At 41.2% G+C, this 23,438-nt stretch overlaps 1 protein-coding gene across 3 annotated transcripts in view; it reads right to left on the reverse strand.

Moving 5' to 3' along the window:
- Window positions 1-437: 437 nt before the first annotated feature.
- Window positions 438-23,438, reverse strand: part of LOC149288214 (phosphatidylinositol 4,5-bisphosphate 3-kinase catalytic subunit beta isoform-like) — a 36,172-nt gene continuing 13,171 nt past the window's right edge. For 2 of the 3 annotated variants that reach the window (XM_089491933.1, XM_089491934.1), the window contains 15 exons: window positions 22,970-23,066; window positions 22,276-22,406; window positions 21,904-21,957; window positions 19,410-19,598; window positions 17,032-17,153; window positions 15,232-15,375; window positions 13,902-14,001; window positions 13,394-13,572; window positions 11,919-12,028; window positions 11,604-11,682; window positions 8,552-8,719; window positions 7,131-7,254; window positions 6,679-6,824; window positions 6,283-6,415; window positions 438-575 (listed from right to left, as the gene is read on the reverse strand). In XM_089491933.1, coding sequence (XP_089348059.1) covers window positions 438-575; window positions 6,283-6,415; window positions 6,679-6,824; window positions 7,131-7,254; window positions 8,552-8,719; window positions 11,604-11,682; window positions 11,919-12,028; window positions 13,394-13,572; window positions 13,902-14,001; window positions 15,232-15,375; window positions 17,032-17,153; window positions 19,410-19,598; window positions 21,904-21,957; window positions 22,276-22,406; window positions 22,970-23,066 — 1,914 coding nt within the window. The remainder of the gene's footprint in view (window positions 576-6,282; window positions 6,416-6,678; window positions 6,825-7,130; window positions 7,255-8,551; window positions 8,720-11,603; window positions 11,683-11,918; window positions 12,029-13,393; window positions 13,573-13,901; window positions 14,002-15,231; window positions 15,376-17,031; window positions 17,154-19,409; window positions 19,599-21,903; window positions 21,958-22,275; window positions 22,407-22,969; window positions 23,067-23,438) is intronic. The other variant, XM_089491935.1, reaches the window with a different exon arrangement.

A 23,438-nucleotide genomic window follows, 5' to 3' on the forward strand; every position in this document is an offset into this window, starting at 1 on the left:
GTATAGCTTCATTCATACACAGAATAAAAGAAAAACTAAGATGGGCTGGGGGTAAAAAGTCTGAGAAGAATGTGTGCAAAACATTTCCAAGAGGAAGTAAGTTTATTTCTCAGCAGAGGATTGAGTGGCAGTCTCACCATTGTCACATCCCTTTTTGTGATCTTGTAGAACTTAGAAGTAAAATCATGTTTGAGCATCCAGAGCTGGCAGCTGGGTCCGTGGACTGTGCAAATCTTTTGTGCTTTGACCTCTCTGTCGCTTGCATCTTGCCTTCTTCTTGGACATTGATGACCCAGTGTGATGTCACATATTTAAAGCCTCAATATCGTACGTGCACCTTTGTGATACAATGTATTCATAAACCACTGGCACAGTCACCAGAGGGTGAGGAGATTGAAATATCTCTGGCACCGAATTTAGAGCCACTGAATCTGACCCTACGACTTATAATCCTTTCTCATAGTGTGGGCCATCCAATTAACTTTGGTTGTCCAGCTCTCCTTCAGAGCCTCGTCAAACTTCTGTCTGAACTGTTTAAGTGCGTCATCTTCTGTTTTCCCAAGCGCCAGAGAGTCCTGAAGCAGATATAGGTTAAAGGGAAAATTAAGATTCAGTGTGAAGCAGAGGCACAGTACAGAAAACAATCTAATAGGAGACATTTAAATCATCTAAACTCCCAATTTTATGCTGGTAAATCTGGTAGTTAATTTGGAAAACTGTTAGGCACTAGTACAGGACTTGATGGAAATAATGCAGACATCTAATCTAAGAAAGCAATATCATGTAATCCAGGAGAAGGTTAGTACAGAAGGGGTCAAATCCATCAAAGGCAGGCAATACGTTGGTGGCTTAGGAATTGCAATATTCTGGGGCGGCGGAGGGCTAGTTTACAGGTCCAGATGGATATCCTCTGGTTTACTGATATAAGTAAAACGATAAACCACAATAAGGAAAGAATAGAAGGTAGGTGTGGTTTTGAACCCACTGAAATACCCTGTTCATCAACATGTTTTTTATTCTGTTATTTACCAGTCAGTCTGACAGTTTTAGCAAACACTATTTGGTAGATTTGCAAAATGGAATTCAAATGGATAACTACAATAGAACTGGCAACATCTCTATAGCCATCTCTATAGGGCTTTTTGCAGTTGCATTTAGCTTGGACACACAAGCGAATCCTGAGCTGGGGCGAATCTCCTAAGTGACATCTCTAAGTGAGGAGTTACAAGCAAAGAAGGAGAGTATATTCATTACTATTGCAAGGGGGAGCACTGTGTTTGTTTGTGTTGTGTTCAGTGTAAAGTTTTGTTGAAAAAAGCAAAAAAAAAAAGGGTAAGGGCTATTTCAGGTGTGTTGCTAATTAAGTAACCTTCTCTGTGAGTTCTGCTTGGCTTTTGCAGTTGCATTTAGCTTGGACACACAAGCGAATCCTGAGCTGGGGCGAATCTCCTAAGTGACATCTCTAAGTGAGGAGTTACAAGCAAAGAAGGAGAGTATATTCATTACTATTGCAAGGGGGAGCACTGTGTTTGTTTGTGTTGTGTTCAGTGTAAAGTTTTGTTGACAAAAGCAAAAAAAAAAGGGTAAGGGCTATTTCAGGTGTGTTGCTAATTAAGTAACCTTCTCTGTGAGTTCTGCTTGGCTTTTGCAGTTGCATTTAGCTTGGACACACAAGCGAATCCTGAGCTGGGGTGAATCTCCTAAGTGACATCTCTAAGTGAGGAGTTACAAGCAAAGAAGGAGTTAAAAAGCAAGAAGGAGGGTAAAGTATAAATCCTTGTGATTGCATATAATATATTTATATATATTTTGCGCCTTACTGTCTGTTTTTGCCAGTTATTGGAGCTATCCCCATTGCCAAGATGTCCTCCATGTTTGACAATGCGGTCAGGTGTACATCTTGCTCAATGTATGCAATCCTTGAGCAGCGCTTCGAGGGTGCATATTGCTGTGCGAGATGTGTGCGGGTTGCTCATTTGGAAGCACAAATCCTGAGTCTAGAGGAGCAACTGGCAACACTGAGATCTATTGACAACTTGGAGAGGAGTCTGCTGCTCACTGAGCAAGCTCTCTCGCAGGTAGAGGTGGGGGAGGATAGTGGGATGGAGGTACAGGACAGTCAGGCAGCTAGCTGGGTTACAGTTAGAAGGCGGGGTAGGGGGAAAAGCGCCAGGGAGGCTAGTCCTGATCTAGCACACCCCAACAAGTTTGCCCGGTTGGCAGATGAGGGGGATGTTAGTTCAGAGTTAGCAGTACTGCAGCAAGTCACTGCCTCTGACCACCAGAGGGGTGTCTGCTCCAGTAAGGAGGGAAGGAGGAGCGCAGGGCAGGCCAGACAGGTGCTGGTAGTGGGGGACAGACAGGGCGATCTGTCACAAAGACCGGGATCGCCGAACAGTGTGTTGTCTGCCTGGCGCTCGAGTTCGGCACATCGCGGATCGGGTTGACAGATTACTGGGAGGGGCTGGAGAAGACCCAGCAGTCATGGTGCACATTGGCACCAATGACAAAGTGAGAGGGAGGCGGAGTGTCCTTAAAAATGATTTCAGGGACTTAGGTAGCAAGCTTAAGGCAAGGACCTCCAAGGTAGTATTTTCTGAAATATTACCTGTACCACGTGCCACACCAGAGAGGCAGCGGGAGATTAGGGAGCTAAACAAGTGGCTCAGAAGCTGGTGTAGGAAGGAGGGGTTTGGGTTCATGGAGAACTGGGCCGACTTCTCTGTCGGATACAGGCTCTACGGTAGGGACGGGCTGCACCTCAATGGGGAGGGTGCAGCTGTGCTTGGGGAGAAGATGGTCAGAAGGGTGGAGGAGTGTTTAAACTAGGGAAAGGGGGGGAGGGAAACTACAATATAGAAGGGGAAGATAGTGTAGATAGAGAGCTGGGGCTTATAAATGTACCTGGGGGTGGAGCAGAGGGAGGGGTTAGAATAGTTAATAGGGATAGGCTTCATAGGGAAAAAAAACATACACCTCTAAATTGTATGCTTACTAATGCCAGAAGTCTGACCAATAAAACTGACGAACTGGAGTTAATAATGTCTGAAGAAAATTATGACATAGTGGGTATAACAGAGACATGGTTGGATGATAGCTATGACTGGGCGGTTAACATACAGGGGTATAGTCTATTCAGGAAGGATCGGAAAAAACGAAAAGGGGGAGGAGTTTGCCTTTATGTAAAGTCCAGCCTAAAGGCCACACTGCGGGAGAATATATGTGAGGGAAATGATAATGTGGAGTCATTATGGGTAGAAATATATGGAAAGAAAAATAATAAAATACTGATCGGGGTTTGCTATAAGCCACCAAATATAATGGAAGCAGCAGAAGATCAATTATTAAAGCAAATAAACAAGGCAGCTAATCACAATGAGGTGGTTATTATGGGGGACTTTAACTATCCCGACATAAACTGGGAAACCGAGACCTGTGAATCTCATAAAGGAAACCGGTTTCTGACTATAAGTAAGGATAATTATCTGTCCCAAATGGTACAGGACCCGACCAGAGGGGGCGCCCTACTGGACTTAATATTAACCAACAGACCTGACAGAGTAACTAATGTGCAGGTCAGGGGACATCTAGGAAATAGTGATCACAATATGATGCATTATAACTTGTCCTTCAATAAGGGAACTCTTAGAGGAGCCACAAGAACTATGCACTTTAGGAGGGCAAAGTTTGATCAACTAAGAGAAGCCCTTAACACTGTAAATTGGGAAAATGTCCTCAAAAACAAGAGTACAGACGCTCAATGGGAGATTTTTAAGAATATCTTAAATTCTCACTGTGAAAGGTACATACCGTATGGGAATAAAAGAGTCAGGAACAAGAGAAAACCAATGTGGATAAATAAAAATGTAAAGGGGGCAATAAATGGCAAAAAAAAGGCATTTAAGCTACTAAAACAGGAAGGCAGTGAGGAAGCACTAAAAAGCTATCGGGAAAAAAATAAAATATGTAAAAATCAGATAAAAGCAGCAAAATTGGAGACAGAAAGACTCATTGCCAAAGAGAGTAAAACAAACCCCAAAATGTTCTTTAACTATATAAATAGTAAAAAGGTTAACAATGAAAGCGTTGGCCCCTTAAAAAGTAATGAGGGAGAAGTTATAGACGGGGATCAGGAAAAAGCTAATCTATTAAATATATTCTTCTCTGCTGTATTCACAGAGGAAAATGAAATGCCAGGTAATATACAGCAGGATGAGATAAATGCCCCAGTACATGTCGCCTGTCTAACCCAGGAAGAAGTGCAGTGCCTCCTAAAAAAAATCAAAATAGACAAATCACCAGGTCCAGATGGCATTCACCCCCGCGTTCTAAGGGAGTTAAGTAATGTAATAGACAGACCCCTATTTCTAATATTCAAGGACTCTATAGTGACAGGGTCTGTTCCCCAGGACTGGCGCATAGCAAATGTTGTGCCAATATTCAAAAAGGGGACAAAAAGTGACCCGGGGAATTATAGGCCTGTTAGTTTAACTTCTGTTGTGTGTAAACTGTTTGAGGGTTTCCTAAGAGATGCTATTTTGGAGTATCTCAATGAAAATAAGTGTATGACTCCATATCAGCATGGGTTTACAAGGGATCGGTCCTGTCAAACTAACCTGATCAGCTTTTATGAGGAGGTGAGCTCAAGACTGGATCGGGGTGAATCGCTGGATGTCGTATATCTTGATTTTTCCAAAGCATTTGATACGGTGCCACATAAAAGGCTCGTACATAAAATGAGAATGCTTGGGCTGGGGGAGAATGTGTGTATGTGGGTAAGTAACTGGCTCAGTGATAGGAAACAGAGGGTGGTTATTAATGGTACATACTCTGAGTGGGTGACTGTTGCTAGTGGGGTACCACAGGGGTCAGTTTTGGGTCCTATTCTTTTTAATATATTTATTAATGACCTTGTAGAGGGATTGCATAGTAAAGTATCAATCTTTGCAGACGATACTAAGCTCTGTAACGTGGTTAACACAATAGAGGACAGCGCACGATTACAAATGGATCTGCATAGGTTGGAGGCTTGGGCTGGGATGTGGCAGATGAGGTTCAACACAGATAAATGTAAGGTTATGCACATGGGGAAGAAAAATCCAGGCTGGGAATATGTATTAAATGGGAAAACACTGGGGACGACTGACATGGAAAAGGACTTAGGAGTTTTAGTTAACAGTAAATTTACCTGTAGCGACCAGTGTCAGGCAGCTGCTGCTAAGGCAAATAAAATCATGGGGTGCATCAAAAGGGGCATAGATGCCCACGACAAGGAAATAATTCTACCCCTGTACAAGTCACTAGTCAGACCACACATGGAATACTGTGTACAGTACTGGGCACCAGTGTACAAGAAAGATATAGTGGAGCTGGAGAGGGTTCAAAGACGGGCAACCAGAGTAATAAGGGGAATGGGAGGACTACAGTACCCAGAAAGATTATCAGAATTGGGGTTATTTAGTTTGGAAAAAAGACGGCTTAGGGGGGACTTAATAACTATGTATAAATATATAAGGGGACAGTACAGAGATCACTCCCAGGACCTATTTATACCCAGGACTGTATCTATAACAAGGGGACATCCTCTACGGCTGGAGGAAAGAAGGTTTCTACACCAGCACAGACGGGGGTTCTTTACAGTAAGAGCGGTGAGATTATGGAACTCTCTGCCAGAGGAAGTGGTGATGGTAAACTCAATAAAAGAGTTCAAAAGGAGCCTGGACGTGTTTCTTGAAAGCAATAATATTACAAGTTATGGATATTAGATTAATAGGGACAGAACGTTGATCCAGGGATTTATTCTGATTGCCATATTTGGAGTCGGGAAGGAATTTTCCCCCTGGTATGGGGCAATTGGCATCTGCTTCATAAGGGTTTTTTGCCTTCCTCTGGATCAACACAGTAGGGACACAATATGTATATAGGTTGAACTTGATGGACTTTGGTCTTTTTTCAACCTTATGAACTATGTTACTATGTTACTATAGCGATTTAGGAAATACTGACAAATCCAATTCCCACAATGCTTTGCTAGCCACAGTCGAGTTTTGTTTTACAATTCTAAGCATCACGGGAGTGCTACCCAGATCACAGCGACATACAGAATTCTGCAAATTAATAAGGATTTCAATTTGCCAGGTGGGTTCCATTAAATGAAGCCATGGGACCAGATGGTCCACATGATATGACATTCTGGGTCTTTGTGTAGTCTGGAGAAAGTAGCTTTAACTGCACCCAGGAAGAAGGATTAGCGCAGGAGGAGATGGGTCATGGATGCATTACCTTAACATACTGGATATCTTTAACAGAGCTCAACTCTGGAAGGCCAGCTGTCAGCATCAGTGCAAAGAGGGTGATGATAAGATTCCCATTTCTGCGAAGAACCAGGTAGGCGTCCTCACAGCACTGCCGGAACCTGCATAGAGGCATTCAGGAAGAGAGTTTTCACACTGACAAGGAACTTTTTTTGCATATATCATATTTATAATGTCAGCAGGATACCTAGCAATGTTTAGTAAGTAGGTTTTTGTTACTCCAAGCAGAAAAGCAGGAAGATAAAGTTTTGCATCCCTTGGTTCCTGTTTTTCCAGCGTTATTTGTAGGAACCCATTGCACAGTTGTGGGTTGCCTTTCATATCAGGACACTAAGGGAGTATCGATCTCTGTGGAGGACCTTACCTTCCAAATTTTTCTGTGTTCCCTGCTTTTCCCTGCTGAATGACATGGATGAAGTCATAGGTTAGAATGAAAGGTCCTCTCTCTCTCTTAATTTTAAATTTGGATTTGAAGTTTCCCAGAATGTGGCCAAAGTCTATGTGGAAAAGCTGAAAGCAGAAGAAAAGCAAATAATGATAATCATTGCAGTAACAACTAAAGCAAATCTTGAAAGCTTGGTACAACAGTCAAGAGACGTGGTAGATAAATGGAACAGCCTATCACAACATGCATCGGGTAGGCATAAAGCTATCCTGAATATAAGACAAGACCATGCAGCAAAGGGGATGTTGGCCTAGGCCAACTAGGAATATGCCACCGGTGGAGGATATCCACTATGTGCTTCTACAGAATATTCCACTATTGAAATATGGAAAACATCAGTATAAAGCACCTGCAACATTAATGTTTCTTACCTGCCCTGTTTTTCTAACCATGATGTTGTCATTGTGGCGGTCTCCAATCCCTAGAACATAAGTAGCTACACAGTAGCCAGCACAGGACAAGGTGAACTCTTCAATAGCTCGCTCCAAGTCATCCCTGGGAAATGGAATAAACAAAGGTTAAAGAATGCCTAAATCACCATTTAAGTCCAAGAGAAAAATTATCTTCCTGTATCTCGTACAAATTTAACATTAGCATAGACACTTGCAGTGAGCGCCAGTACACCGTCATCATCATCTGGGCTCTCCCCCTGCTGGCTGATTGCACATATTGCAATCAGCAATTCAGGGCTATGGATCCCTGCTTACTAATCACAGTGTGATCAGCACACTCAGGTCAGGAAGAAGAGAGGGAGAAACTTTGAAAAAAATAGGAGTAAAAAGAAATAACAAAATTAAAAAAGAAAGTCACAAACACCAAATGGATATATATGTGGGGTATGACTATAATCACAAAATGTTGCTGAACATAAATTGGGTCATTGTTCAGTTGTGGCACCTATTTTAGTATGGATTTTAATCAATTATCACCATTAGTTATTATGTGTTATGTATTTCTCTGATTTTAAATGGAGGGCCTCCTTGTCCTGAACAAAAGGATGCACAACTTGTGCAGGTTCATCAAGTATGGAAATCATAGGTTAACAAACATATGTTAAAGATGATGTTAGAAAAATGCTTATGTTAAATATTATTGCTGACAAAGACATAAGAAAACAGGAAATGTCTAGTCTATGATATATTCATATGTTGTCCTTGAAACTGTGCCAAGACATCTACTCCATGCTTCTTTGAATAAATGCAAAGGGTCAAGTATAGACCATTCTTAATTATGCAGCTTGAAAGTCGTTTACTGCTTGAAAAGTAACCAATCAGGATATATCATTAGAAGTAGATAAGATGCTATATAAACCATGTAATCTAAACATGTAATTAGACAATGCTTCCACTTATGTTTGTTGTGTGCCTTGTCTCGATTATGCGCATGATCTGAATAAAGAAAAAACTTTCTGAGGAGAATTCGACCATTAATTCAACCAACAACAACAAAAGAAAAATCTGGTCCTGTTATAAAAATAAAAAAAAATAAAAAGCTCCTGGGACTGAAGGGCTTAAAATACTGTACATGTTTATTATGGCTCCAAATAAACATGCAAAAGAGGTTGCCACTTGCTCCACTTCTTGCTCTACGTCTTTCTGCTGTATGAGAAGTTAGCATGAATGCCATGAGAAAAGGAGTGCGTGACATTTCTCAGCCGAATGTGACAGGTGTCCGGATAATGTGACATTGAGAGGTAGGAAGCCTGGTGTAACTGAAGGTGGGGAGTGAGCGGTCAGTCTGCACATCACAGACACGAGAGCGCCTTTATTGTCTGGCACTCGCGTGGCTTTACCCTGAATTGTACTCCTTTATCCAGTTCAGAAGAGCATCCTTGTTGAAGGCAGCTGCAGCTGCGAGGTTGCTGCTGTCCAGTTGGATATCGGCAATCGTCTCTGCTGCCGAAACAACCTCAATCAGACCGCAGCGATCTCCTGTTGCCAGGCATCCGTAAGGCACTATCCTGAAAAACACAATGTTTACAATCTATGAGGATCAAGGGATCACCTAGAAACACAAATCATGCGTTACAGGAACACCATTGAGCAGGGAGAAAGTTTTCATGTAAAAACTGTCAACGCAATCTCTGTATTAGGTATGACACAGGGAGGCCGATGTACATTTGGTAGGCATTTGACTTGGTACAGCACGGGAAGAAGACTGAGGTCTCCTCACTGCCAGCTTTCTTGTAAACAAAATGGAGTCTAGCTAAAGGGGTAAAACTATATGGTCTGGTGGACTTTTCAACTGGAGTAACTGGAAAATGGTGGCAAAACTAGTATTGAATACGTTCCCCTTATAAAACACTGCCAGAACAGAGCAGATTCCACAGGAGGAATAACCCAATGAACCAAAGAAATCATCCAGATCCCGGGAAGAGGACGTTAGGGTCACATCTACGAAAAGGTATATCTACTGTACGCACGCTGTCTACTCCCAAAGATATTGCGCTGTTTCCTTTTTGTAAAACAGTTCTTGCATTATAGTTTTTGCATAATATAATCAGGCTGCTACATATTAGCTGTTTGTATATATTCTAGTTCTGTTTTCTTAGCCCAAACTACTAGACAAACACCATGACTCCTTATCATACAGCATATAGTAAACAATAGAATGGCTCAGTATTAATCACTCAGCTGGACACGCTGACTAATGAAGGTCTGTGTGAGAATGGATTTCATTACAATTGCCACGAAAAGCGTTTGTGCAGAGAAAGTCACATAAAACAGCAATGGCAGCCTCCAAGTCTTCAGATAAAGAAAATATAGCGCCGGACTTCATGTTCAAGTCGAATACCTCCTTTACTCATTTCATGGGTGCATGATGCAATTTTAACCTTGATACATCCAAAACAACATGACGACATCTATATATATCTATATTTCATCTGCACTGACTATGTCAGTTTTAAGTAAAGCTACATAAGTAAAGTTTTGTTTAAAAAAGCCCTACTTAAAGAAAATATATAATTTGTGTGGTTAAACTAAATGAGAGAGGGGTAAATCATGACGGAAAACAAGAGTGCTTAAGTAAAAAAAAAAAATAATTAACCTTTCGTCTTTAAGAGGTTAGATTTAACCCTTTGGAATGTGAAAGATATTCTGGAAGGGGGAACCTAACAAAAGCAACATAAAACGTTTTCTAAAGTCACTAAACTAAAGTAAAATGAGAACGCTGGGAAGTAATAGAACAATTGGACATGACGCTGCTTAAAATACAGATCTTTCAAAAGTATGTGTAAAATGAAACTTATATTGTATATTTAATTTGTGGTAATAAGGTGGCTTTAAGTGCCAGCAGAGGGGGCTCTTTGCTTTCCATACAATAGCTGTACACATAAAGTATCACATAGGTTTCCACCCCAAATAATGTCTCTTAAAACATCAGAGCGACAAAAAATGTAATTAAAAAACAGAGCTGTGTAGGGTAGATTCCCATAAAGAAAACCTGATGGAGTACTTAATATTTTACAGGGCTTCTAATAAACAATAGACACGTTTTATTTATATTATTTAATCCATACCATTGATTAAATATTTGTTTTAACCTTGGCTGTAGGTCATTCACATGAAAAAATACGCTATGAGGCATTTTATAGAGATATTGCGTTACGTAAAGTTGACCTCGTAATGTTAGGAAATTTCTCATAAGATCAGGGATATAAATTACTGTTGCTAGTTCCAGATGAGATAAAAGATGAAAGCAAATGTTTAATTTTAGGGCATAAAATAGGCATTGTCCATGAAATAGTCTAGCCCAAGCCAGAAAGGGCAGTATGAACATTCAGCGCACGACAACAAACAGATCGCAGAATAGGTAGAGATACGGTGGGCTCTTTCATGCCATAACCTAAGGATACCATAAAGCCGCTCACAGCACAGAGGGATTTGCGTTCCTTCTCCTACTGGTTCCATGTAGGCAGCCAATCTAAAGCCCATAGAAGCCTCGTACACATGTAAATGCATTAATATGATGTCAAACAAGTTTTTTTTTTAGGTTGTATAGAATATGGTCAATGATATGAGGTTTTGAACAAGTCAGTTTTTGCTTGTTCAAATCATCTCAGTAAACATGAGCTCTTTCACCTCTGAGGAGTGTGAATAAAAGTGCCAGGACTCTCGCTGTGGAAAGCACAGCTCTGTGTAGGTGGTAATTTGACGTTAAGCGTTGTCTGGGTCACGGGGTGAATTGGAGCTGCTCCATCACATAGTCCTTTCGACCCGCTTGGCAGTGTTCATGGGCAGGAGTCCAGTAACTTCCCTTCCAGAGGCTGTGCTATGACAGCTGGGGTCCCAAGAGGATCTGCAGGAGGGGTGTATAAAAACATCCTTGTCAGAGAAAGCTCTGACAGGAGTCATGTGGAGGGCAGCTCCTGCGTATAGAGCGAGGGTGAGATGCACAACGGCACCAGGAAATTCTCCTGCGGGATGTGAGTATTTCAATTCAATTCATGTAACATCTACACCCTTATCTGGTTTGGGTACAAAGTAATACATGGAAACGGGTATTCAATAGCTGTCGTTACCCCAAGCTGGTTTGAGTATGGGGTAGCTGTTGTAGAGGGGCTTTTTCAATAGACACAGTAAGTATATGAAGAGGTCATGCTCATTTCTGAAGACCGGCTCTCAGGGAGTGAAGTAAACTGAAATCTTAAGAAGAGCTGCTAAAATTGACAAAGAAATTAGATTTCCCTTTTATAGCAACTCTCAGGAGGGTCACCCACATTCAACATGAAGCTTTGTAGCACATAGTGAATTTTCTCCTGAAGTACTTTTATAGAAAGGTGACTGACACCGGAGTTCTCCGTGGAGCATAATGTTTGGTCAGGAGTCAGCGGTGATACTTGCCTAAGGTCCAACCCTGACTCTTTCCAAAGCATATCCATAAGGCGCAATAACTGGAGTGCAAGCATGTCCTGCCGCAGGTCTGTGAAAAGAAACATACAGAATTGTTAACATGTAACTCCTCTCTCCAAAAAGCTGGTCTACAAGTCTGGATTTGTACTTTATTAGAGAGCCCCGCTACATGGAGTATCACATGGGTTGTCTTGCTAGCGAGGTACACTTGGCACCTGTTGTACATGGCGCTCTACAGGGTCATGGTACGTGGCTCCAAACATTGTACTTGCTTCTGCTGTTTATTCAAAAGAAGACTTTGCTCACCGTCTCCATTCTTGAAGATGATCCCCATAGAGTCCCCTCCGAAACCTCTGTTGCTGTAGACAATCCATAGTGGTTTCATTTTGGAATCCATGTATTTGCACTTCTCTATACTGTTCAAATAAAGGACAAGATAGACATTAACACAATACAGCAAGGGTATTGAATGAACACAATCTGTTTGTTATAATATTAGGAAGTGAAACAGAAGATTTAATGAGCAGGAAAACAGAAAAATAAAACCAGTGACTATAAAAGGTAAATCAATTCCTTTTACTAGCTAGATTATTATGGCAGATCTAGCCTCATAAGCTAAAAGCCACAAAGGAAAATAATTAGTAATTAGATAACACACATGAACAAAGCTATGAACAAATGTGTAAGCAGCTGTTAGCCCTGGGTACTGTTTGTCAAACACATGACATACCACTGACAACAACACACGGGAGTAATGGAAGGGTTGGAACTACTGGGATCTTCAGAAGCAGGGAATCACTAATTATTACTGTTCTCTGACACAAAATAATCTGCGCTTTTATGCTCTGCAACCAAAGCAGTAGAACATTCATTTAATTTAGTGCATAAACCCTTCATGTCCAATGACATACCAGGTATATCATGAGCTGATGTCCTTACAGGACCAATGACGTGCTTGGTACTTCATGACGTACAGGTCCCACATTGGAGTGGTGATTCTACAGCAAATTCCCTACAATGTGCATGTCATTGCTTCTAGAGCCAATCCCACATGCCAAGAACTGTAAGAATCAGTGACTCCCTGCTTCCCAAGACCCAGGTCTAAAAAACGTCAAAACTTTTTGTTCTTTTTTTTAACTGGCACTAAGAGTTATTTTGAAGTTAAGTTAATAGTGTGGTGGAAGTTAGTTAGTGTGGAATTAATTAAACAGGGTTACGTAGGGGTTAAAAAAAGCCAAACTTAAATTAAATCTATGTAGGAATGTAGGGTAATTTCCAAATCAGGACAGGTTAATGAAAATATTCAAGGTATTTTTTCCATTTACACTAGCTGTGTATAATTTATATACATGTAACATTATGAATAAATGTGAGGGTGTTTTAACAATCCCATTGTTTCTTATCTATCAAAAATATTGTCTTTACATTATATATATATATATATATATATATATATATATATATATATATATATATATATATATCAATATGGTTTACAAAAATAGACCTACTTCTTCCGAAAAAAAGGACAAAACGGTTAAAGCAAAAAAGTGTAAAAAACTAAAAATGCTCTGGTCCTGTAGTGTGAAATAGCCCCGGTCATTAAGAGGTCAAAGAAAGCGTAACATCTGAGGACCTGACGAGGTCAAGATACTGAGCTCAAAGTAGGATAGAGAATTTTTGGTTTTAGAGGTTTTTCAGGTTTACAGCACTGTAGTGAAAGGCATTAGCATTAAATAAAGCATGTGCCAACGGCCCCATGTCACGCGAGAGGCACTCACACAAGTTCAGAGAGGGTTACGCTGGGGTTGAGAGGTGACTGGATGTCTGTGAGCGCCTCCTTGTACGCGTTCTGTTTTAGACAGGCATGCATGGTCTCCTTGTTCTTCGCCTTACTCTGCTTCATGGCATTCAACTTGATCAAACCGTTCAAAGTACGCAGCTTGTTCAGTGCCTCCACCTGGAAAGACATGCTGGCTCCAATTACAATGGACTTCAAGGTTAAAGCAGCCACATATGGAAGACATTTCAGGCAGTCAACATCAACTAGTGCTAGAAAGGACAGGATTAAATCAGGCTGGGCTAGTTGGCCTGTCAATGAACTACAGCCTCCTTTACCTGCATACATAGCCTCATAAATGATGGTCAAGAACATATACTTGGTTTGATGGCTTTAGCAGGGTAGCGGGAGGGCACAGGTTGGCCAACCTCTTGTAAACACCAGATAAATGCCTGTGAATATTTGCTACCACTGGGGCTTAAGGTTTATTTCTGCGGCAGACAAGTTACCTGTTTGGAGAGCACTCTCATGTGAGCCACATTGCCGCGGCAATACGCTTCCAGTAACGGGCCAAACTGCACCATCACTGAGGGAATGTGAACTTCAGACCTGCAGAAAGCAACAGAGAGGAAGGAGGTCAGACTTACAGGAATCAAAACACACCGATCCATTCCCTCCTGGGGTAGTGTGCACAAATGTTTATTACATGTTTATTACACAGTATATCTTTCATGTATATCTGTATATCTTTCATGTAAACCTGTATATCTTTCATGGACCTGTTATACTATATCTTTCATGTATATCTGTATATCTTTCATGGACCTGTTATACTATATCTTTCATGTATATCTGTATATCTTTCATGTACCTGTTATACTATACTGCAACACGCTGCAAAGAACTAGAATACCAAAATAAAACAATCCCCCTGATATAAAAAAGTTTCCTTGAGTGTTAAGGTCGCTCTTTTTGACTAATATGTGACTTAGCTTTAGGCAAACAATAATGCTAAGATAAGAATTTGACAAACATTTTGTTTTAATCATTAACCAATGTGCATAAACAAAAGGCTAACTGCTATGTATGGTTACCGGTACATTCAAAGAAAATGCACATGGCATATGTTTCATGTCCGGCAACAAATAATAATATAATACTAATATTTCTGCATGCATCCTTTTCTATTCTTGTTCTAAGAAGCAACTTTGACTGAAAACGGAGAATTCATGCTCAAAATGCATTTTTTCAGCAGAATCCATCAAATGGCATTACAAAGCTGATTGCTTGGCTGTCAAATGAGGACATATATATATATATATATATATATGCTATAAAGGGCCCCGCAGTGTTGTGGATGAGGGCCTGTGTAGCTTGACGAGCTGCACGTGTTCTCCTCATTGTGTGCACAGCAAGTGTTCCGTGTGATTTCTCATGATATGACATATCATTGCATACACGTGTGAGCGAGCAGGCCCCACGGGCCCAGACACTTAAGCACATGCTGTCTAAACACTCAGAGGAGAGAGTTTCACACAGACACAAGTGGATCTTGTATATAAAAAAAATGGCAAAAGATCAAACAAGGTATGGGGTTTAACAGCAGGCAGTAAAAGAGCAGAGTTGGTGGGCCCATCAGAGCTTTCATCCCTTTCTCTGCATCTAACAGCTACAAAGATTCATTTCAGTTACTGATTCCGGGAACCAGCGATCTGTTTCTCTCCAGCTGCTGTGTACTACATTTCCCATGATGCCCAGCTTCAGTATGGGTCCACATCAGCTGGAATGTCACAGGCTGCCTATATGTATAATGCTGGTGTAGTGACACAGTTACCGAACCTCAGGTGCCAGAAGAGGAACTGCCCGATCCTCCGGTTGGCGAGGGCCCTCTCGAGCAGGAAACGGGAAAGGGCGCAGTCCAGGAACGGCTCGTATTTCAGAACCTGTACAAGTTGCAGAAGATATTGCGAAAGCTCCTCGTCACTATAAAGATAAGAGTAACAGGGGTTACCAGCGGGATACGCAGAGACCACCACATTCACCATTAGCTACACTAATAGAGACAGGCATAGATCACTTTCACTGCAGGTAATAACAGCAACATACAGATCACTTCACTGCAGCCAATAACAGCAACATACAGATCACTTCACTGCAGATAATAACAGCGACATACAGATCACTTCACTGCAGACAATAACAGCAACATACAGATCACCTACACTGCAGACAATAACAGCAACATACAGATCACTTCACTGCAGACAATAACAGCAACATACAGATCACCTTCACTGCAGACAATAACAGCAACATACAGATCACCTTCACTGCAGACAATAACAGCAACATACAGATCACTTCACTGCAGACAATAACAGCAACATACAGATCACCTTCACTGCAGACAATAACAGCAACATACAGATCACTTCACTGCAGATAACAGCGACATACAGATCACTTCACTGCAGATAATAACAGCGACATACAGATCACTTCACTGCAGACAATAACAGCGACATACAGATCACCTTCACTGCAGACAATAACAGCGACATACAGATCACTTTCACTGCAGGCAATAACAGCGACATACAGATCACTTCACTGCAGGCAATAACAGCGACATACAGATCACTTCACTGCAGGCAATAACAGCGACATACAGATCACTTCACTGCAGACAATAACAGCGACATACAGATCACTTCACTGCAGGTAATAACAGCGACATACAGATCACCTTCACTGCAGACAATAACAGCGACATACAGATCACCTTCACTGCAGCCAATAACAGCGACATACAGATCACTTCACTGCAGGCAATAACAGCGACATACAGATCACTTCACTGCAGACAATAACAGCGACATACAGATCACTTCACTGCAGGTAATAAAAGCGACATACAGATCACTTCACTGCAGGTAATAAAAGCGACATACAGATCACCTTCACTGCAGGTAATAAAAGCGACATACAGATCACTTCACTGCAGACAATAACAGCGACATACAGATCACTTTCACTGCAGGCAATAACAGCGACATACAGATCACTTCACTGCAGACAATAACAGCGACATACAGATCACTTCACTGCAGACAATAACAGCGACATACAGATCACTTCACTGCAGGTAATAACAGCGACATACAGATCACTTTCACTGCAGGCAATAACAGCGACATACAGATCACTTCACTGCAGACAATAACAGCGACATACAGATCACTTCACTGCAGACAATAACAGCGACATACAGATCACTTCACTGCAGGTAATAAAAGCGACATACAGATCACTTCACTGCAGGCAATAACAGCAACATACAGATCACTTCACTGCAGATAACAGCGACATACAGATCACTTCACTGCAGACAATAAAAGCGACATACAGATCACTTCACTGCAGATAATAACAGCGACATACAGATCACTTCACTGCAGGTAATAAAAGCGACATACAGATCACCTTCACTGCAGGTAATAAAAGCGACATACAGATCACTTCATTGCAGGTAATAAAAGCGACATACAGATCACCGTCAGTAACAGAAATAAACACGGATCATTTTCATTTCATGTGACATATGGAATTGTTCGCTCGTCGTTGTGACTGTTCACCCACCTCATGCTTTTCAGACAGTTGACTGCGTATTCTCTCACATACTGGTCAGGATAGTTGAAATCGAGTAGCTCCAGGGCATCTCTCGGGGGAAGCTTAGACCAGATTTGCAGTAAAGCCTGGAGCTTTGAATGTAAGAGAGACAAGTGGTCAGTTCAGACGGGGACAGTAGGTGCTATAAGGACCTTTAACAGTATAGATTATAGATTGACGTAAAGGGCACAGACACCAGTGGTCAGAGCTCAACCTATGTAATGTGGGCCAGTGGCCGTATCTGGAGGAGTAACTACAGATTAACCAGCGCATATAAGCTCCCTGACAATTATTCAGAGGCAGCGCGTGATACACCTCTGCCATCACCATTTCCCAGGCCGTACGAGTGCAGCGGAACGAATACAGAGAACTCGTGGAGACGTTATACTTTCACGGGGGAGAAGCCCGTAAATTAGTCACTAGATCATTACTGGGCCACTTGGAACTGAAACAAAAAGCAAAAGTGGTGTCAAGGTCAAAGTGGAATTTTCCAGAGACGTGTTTTTAAGCCTAGAGAGCAAGGTCCTGTTTCCATGTTTATCGAATGGCCGTCTCGTATCTCACAGACAGGAAGTTGTTGTGTATGAGATCTGGCCCTGCTTTACTCCCATTCCACCTGGACTTCTGCAATTAAAATCACATTGCTTCCAAAATAGGATAAAGCATTCTAGTTCCGATTGGCGCAAGCTCGCTGTGAAAGCACATTGCAACAGACAGAAGATGGCGAAGAAAAAAAAGCAGCTGATACTTAAAAGGGAATGTAATGCACTCTGCCACGGAGCAATAGATTAAGTCAGAAAGTCGAGAAAGGAAGCATGCTGACTATGGAGGAAGTACTAAAGTGCAATATGGGATTTATGATCAGGCCTTCCTGCAGAGTTGGTAAAGGCACAGCCTATCCAGCTCTGAAATATTTGTAGGGAACTAATGGGGAAAATGTCATTTTTGGGAAAATAATTTATTAAATGGACGTCTCACAAAAAAAGAATACATATTAAAGTACTTGATAAAGGAACTTTTCTCATGGAGAATTCATTCGCTAAGCAATCGCTGGACTGGCGGTAAATATATCACATCTGATCTGGTATTCTGCATGTAAAATAGCAGGGGCGGTGGGAAAAGGGGCAAATACGTATGGGGTTTCTGCACAATGCCCCCCGCACATTTGCAAAGAAGACACCATTGTAATGTAAAAGGACCTCTCAACTATCATATGCGTTAGATTTAACCCATTGAGGAATAAGAATTATCTCTACGGTTACAACAATCTAGGCCCCTTAACGCTTTGGGTGAAGTTAGCCAGAAAGCATCGTAAGATCCTGACCAGCACAGAATATGTGCTGAGATGCTTTTGGAAGGAAGCAGAGGTCTAAGTGACCTGAGAGGAGTGAGGAAATTCCCAAAATACTCCTGTGTGTGTTTACATTCCGCTGCTGCAAATCTGGAAGGGAAGTGAGGGCTTTAGTGGAGCTCTGTGACCAGGAGAGATAATCAGTCCTCAAAAAGCAAAGCCAGAGGATGCACAGAGACCAAAGGATGTCTAAAAACAGCTCTGCACCCACACGACCTGCAATCAGCAAGCACAGACAGGAAGACTGATTACCGCTTGCTCCAGCTGCACTTCTTCCTTTTCTAAAATTCTTTTTAACACATTTTTTTTTCTGCTGCTAGAAGCCATATAGAGTGTTTATCTGAGTGCAAATCACAGATCAAACCAATACAGATTTTGTGATTGGAATTTTCTACTCACTATTATTTTCAATAGGAAAGAACCTTTAGGAGAGTAACTACTATGGGGCCCTAAGTAGGCAGCAGCAGTAAGTTTCTCATACTGTGCTATATGTACCACACGTGGGCGTCTGGATTTTGGGCTTTGGACCCACTTAAAGGGCCAGTCACTCCTCAACTTTATTTTCAGGAACTGTGAAACAGGTTATGATTGTTTCATTGTTGTCTCTCTGCAACATTTCGGTTCTTGTTTGCTTACGCAGCAGCTGCCTGGGATCTGTGCAGGCAGGCGCGCACGTACTGAAAGCATACAGTCATTTTCCTCCTCCTGCTGCCCTGCCACCTCTCAGTAACCAGAAAGGGGCCACGAGCCCCAAAGTTTGGGAAGGGTCCATCTGGGTCTGAAAACCTGAAAGGGCCCAGTCTGGTCAAGAGGGCCACAGGGGCCCAGTCCCAGGTACTGGCCATGAGGGCCTAGAGAAAGCGTGTAGTTGGAATATTTGAAGCACTGTGCTGGTTCCTTTGGTTTGTCTATAATAAGTGGGCGCATAGATCTGTGCATTACCACCAGCACCAAGCTCTATGACTGTCGACGCTTGGTGGCCGAAGGTTCCCCTCACCTGTGCTACATCCTCCAGCTTGTTCCACTTGACAGACAGCAGTAGTTTTGGCAGTGAGCAGGGGAAGTTTTCCCGACAGTCGTACCGCAAAGTCCAGATTAGGTCCTTTTCATTCTCGCAAAGCTGGCACAGTGGGTCCCTCTCCATGATCTCCTTAAGTTCAATATTGAACTTTTTCCCACCACGTCCCTAACAAATAAGGCACAAAGAATGAATATTTATATCTATGCAGAAATACCTATGCAAAGTGACAAAGGAACAATCCGAAAAAAAGTAGGAGGATTAGTAGTATTTTTCTTTCCATACACAACTGTAATAAATACAAACATATACAGTTATACATAGATCCAGCAATATTAGTAACAGCCATAAATTAAGACCATTGACTAAACAAATCTGAGCCTAAGAATTAGGTATTCATAGATTATTAGTAATTTTTAAAGGACTTTTGAGATCAGTTTATCTTGTTTTTATTTATTTTTTAGTATAGAACCTGCCAAAAGTGTTGCCCTCATCAAAAATAACATTGACCTCGTTCATCGTGTCTCTGTTATCAAGTCATCCACCAATCCTTTCATATTGTCGCGAAGCCACTATGGGGCACTGCTGCTCCATTAAAAGTGAATGTTAGTTAGACCTGGTCTTGTAACTGGAGCCGTTTTTTAAAGAAATTTAAGAAACAAAATGAGTTTCTGCGGTTTGGCGCCACACCTTCAACACATCTGTGTTCTTACAGAAAAAGCATCTCCTGCATTTTTATCATTATTAACCAAACATATAGCTTAATGTCTGCTTTAAATGTAAATAATTGCTTTATTTTATAATGTGAGGCTAGGTTTCCACTTGGTTTTTTTTAGCTAAAAACGCCCATAAAAACGCCAATAGCGCCACCTGGCGTTTTTTTAGTGAAAAAACGCCGCAGCCAGATGTTAGCTGTTCTTCAATAGGAAATCGCAGAATGCCATATGCACTTGGCGTTTTTTTGTTTGGCGTTTTTTTCAGTCCTCTTTGGCGTTTTTCTGCTTTTTTGGGCTCTGTGGCAGTTTTTCAAAATCGCACTCTGGCGTTTTTTGCAAGGAAATTTTGGCGTTTTTCTCCAATAGAAGTCTATGGGAGAGAAAAAACGCCATGAAAAAGCCATGTGGGTTTATTGCCTTGGCGTTTTTTATGGCGTTTTTTCCACAGTTACAATGCAGAGGATGGACCCAGTATCTGTGTGTCCTACGAGAAATAGGCTGGAAACAAACAGTTTCACACAAAACAAAAGTTCATATTGAATTCTACACCATTTGGAACAAACATGCCATTACAAACAAACATACGCGACACATCAACTGGATCCTGCGTGCCAAAAGCAACAGCAAACAATTTGCACCATCATTTGGGGCCAATCTTCCTAGAGGAGCAGACATTCGGAATAAAGCATGCCTTACAAACCACAGAAAAGAGACAAAAGGGTCCGCCGGGGCGTTTAAGTAGAACTCTACCAAGTAAATTACATCAGGGGGCAGATACTTGCCATTTATCCTAATCCCTTTTAGCTGGGTGAAACTTCTAACTTGTAAAGGCTGGAAAAACTGCCTAAGGTCAAAAAAAGCAATTTCCACAGAAAGGCTAAAACGCCAGAAAAAACTCCAGAAAAAAACGCCAAAACGCAGAAAAATGCAGTGGCAGTTTTCTTGGCGTTTTTCATCAAGAAAAAAAACGCAGGACAAAAACCCAAGTGGAAACCTAGCCTAATACAACTTTCACCAACTGTGAAAATTAATTTAAATGGGAGGAATTATTATGCACATCATGGTGTAAAAATGAGAAGGGTTTCTAATGTATACACAATGTTTGCTTAATCTGCAAAAGTAGTTGGGTTTATGCAGTATATGGGTTTGGGAAAGTGGAGACCCACATTAATAACTCTCTCTTATTCTTACGTCTCTCGTCACTATACCTTGCAATTTTGAATGATCCTCTGCAATGGCTTCTTTTATAAGAACATCTAACAGCTACCCATGTTTTACTTTTGTTTTTTTTATTATTATTTTGAGGTATTAAGTATATATAGGGAAAGGCAAGTTTGTAACGTTATTCTGTAATCTTTTACTGAGAACACAGTAGGGACAATCTCAACCCTGTATGCGTTATTAATTAAGTTTTTGATTAGCCATTAAACACTGGACTTCTCACTATTCCCGAGAGTCAGCAGGGAACAAAATCAGACATTCCTCAATGAAGTGGCGTGGGATCTACCACCCCAGGGCCAAGATGTGCTAAACATACCCTGCACGTGATAATGCCTTCAGGGCATGCTTTGTAATAAAACGCTTGCCTGTCCACCCCGCACATGCTTAAATAATAAGACAAAAGAAGCCATTCTGCATTCCAAAAAAGACAAATCACAGTTGTTTCCGGGGAGCTTACATATGAAGGCTCATGTGGGCTAAGCTCTTTGACCCATATGCTACTTTTAAAGCGCACATCTCGAATGTCCGCCACTTACCGACATGGTCAGGCTGTCACTGTGCCGTGCAATCTCTGCGGCTTTTTCAAGTATCTATGTAAAAAGAAATGTTATTATAGAAAGAACCGGAACGGTACGGCCTTGTCTTATATTGCTCTATTTTACTCTTACATACAGCTGCCAACACTAAAGTGACCGACTCTTACTACAATAGAATAGAATCGATAACTGGAGGAACTACAGGGCAGTCTCTAATTAGACATCTCTAGCTTACCATATTATGATACATTCTGGCCTATGGGTTCTGGTAAAGTTTACAATCAATTTTTAAACAAAATCAGTGAAGAGACCCCAACGACTACTTGGACCTCAAGGTCTCGCTCAAGAAGTGTTTTGATAACTTTACTGCACCTTATCAAACGGAGGGTAATAAATAGGGGCTTTGGAGTATTCATAGAATTGGATGTGCAGGGAGGTGGCATTCTCAGTGTACGGGTTGTTCCGAACCGTCCCCATTGGATTCAACATTTCTTCAAGTTCATCTGAAAGACAGGAGCAAGTTTAAAGAAGATATTAAACATGGACTAGTAGAGCAAATTAACGGCTCATTTTTTTTTAATTGGGGGCTTTTCCCTGATCTTTACAAGTGTAGTACTTTTAGTCCTAGAACTTTAAATACTCTGGGTCACAATTAAGCAAGCTGCATCGTACTAAGGCATTACATTAACATGACAATGGTATAAAAACACTAGACAGAGGACACTTATTTTTTTATTTACTTATTCTTCCAGAAAACACAGAAAGAGTCCCTCCTCACTTCCTAATCTGCAGAAAAATATAAGGTTTTCTGTAAAAACAGCTAGAGCGCTTTTCTGTATGATGTAGAATTCTTGTGCAACAATTTTATCTAAAAAGAAGCAGTACTTCTCTTTCATCAAATTCTTTGTAAGCTGCACCCACTGCTCAGTAACTTGCCTGTATTGTTGCAACTAAATGTTTTCATTCCTTGATAGGAAATTTCCTGTAACCGCAACAATTGTGACCAATACGTTTCTCTTTTATCTTTTAAACATGACGGAGATTTCTGAACATTTCTGATACTTGCCAGGAAATGATGTCCAGCTATGTAAGATGTGTTCACCGGCCTTTAGCTTCCCCTTGTAGTCAAACACCATGGTGTTCACCCAAGCTAGAGGGTAGTGCTAGAAGAGACAGATCCCGTATGAAATTGGGTACAGTACTCAAGATCCAATATCTAGTAGGATATACATACACCGGCGCAAACCCTAAGGGAGACTACCTAAATAGTTCACGGTTTAAAGAACTATAAGTAAGGTTATGGGCCATAACAATATTGTTAAATAACAAGATAGTGGTAAATAGTCGTAGACGTTAACACAGACAAATAACTGAAACATGCGCATATGGCCATCATGAAAATAACACATGACTAATGTTTAACCCCTTCGTGACAATGGGCGTTTTAACATTTCTGCGCTGCTTGTGTTTAGCTGTAATTTTCTTCTTTCCCGTTTACTGAACTCACACACATTAGATATTGTTTTTTTCAGCAC

Source organism: Sceloporus occidentalis, unplaced genomic scaffold (genome assembly GCF_023333645.1).
Source record: "Sceloporus occidentalis isolate IW3139 unplaced genomic scaffold, rSceOcc1.0.p SCAF_53, whole genome shotgun sequence".
Taxonomy (NCBI): domain Eukaryota; kingdom Metazoa; phylum Chordata; class Lepidosauria; order Squamata; family Phrynosomatidae; genus Sceloporus; species Sceloporus occidentalis.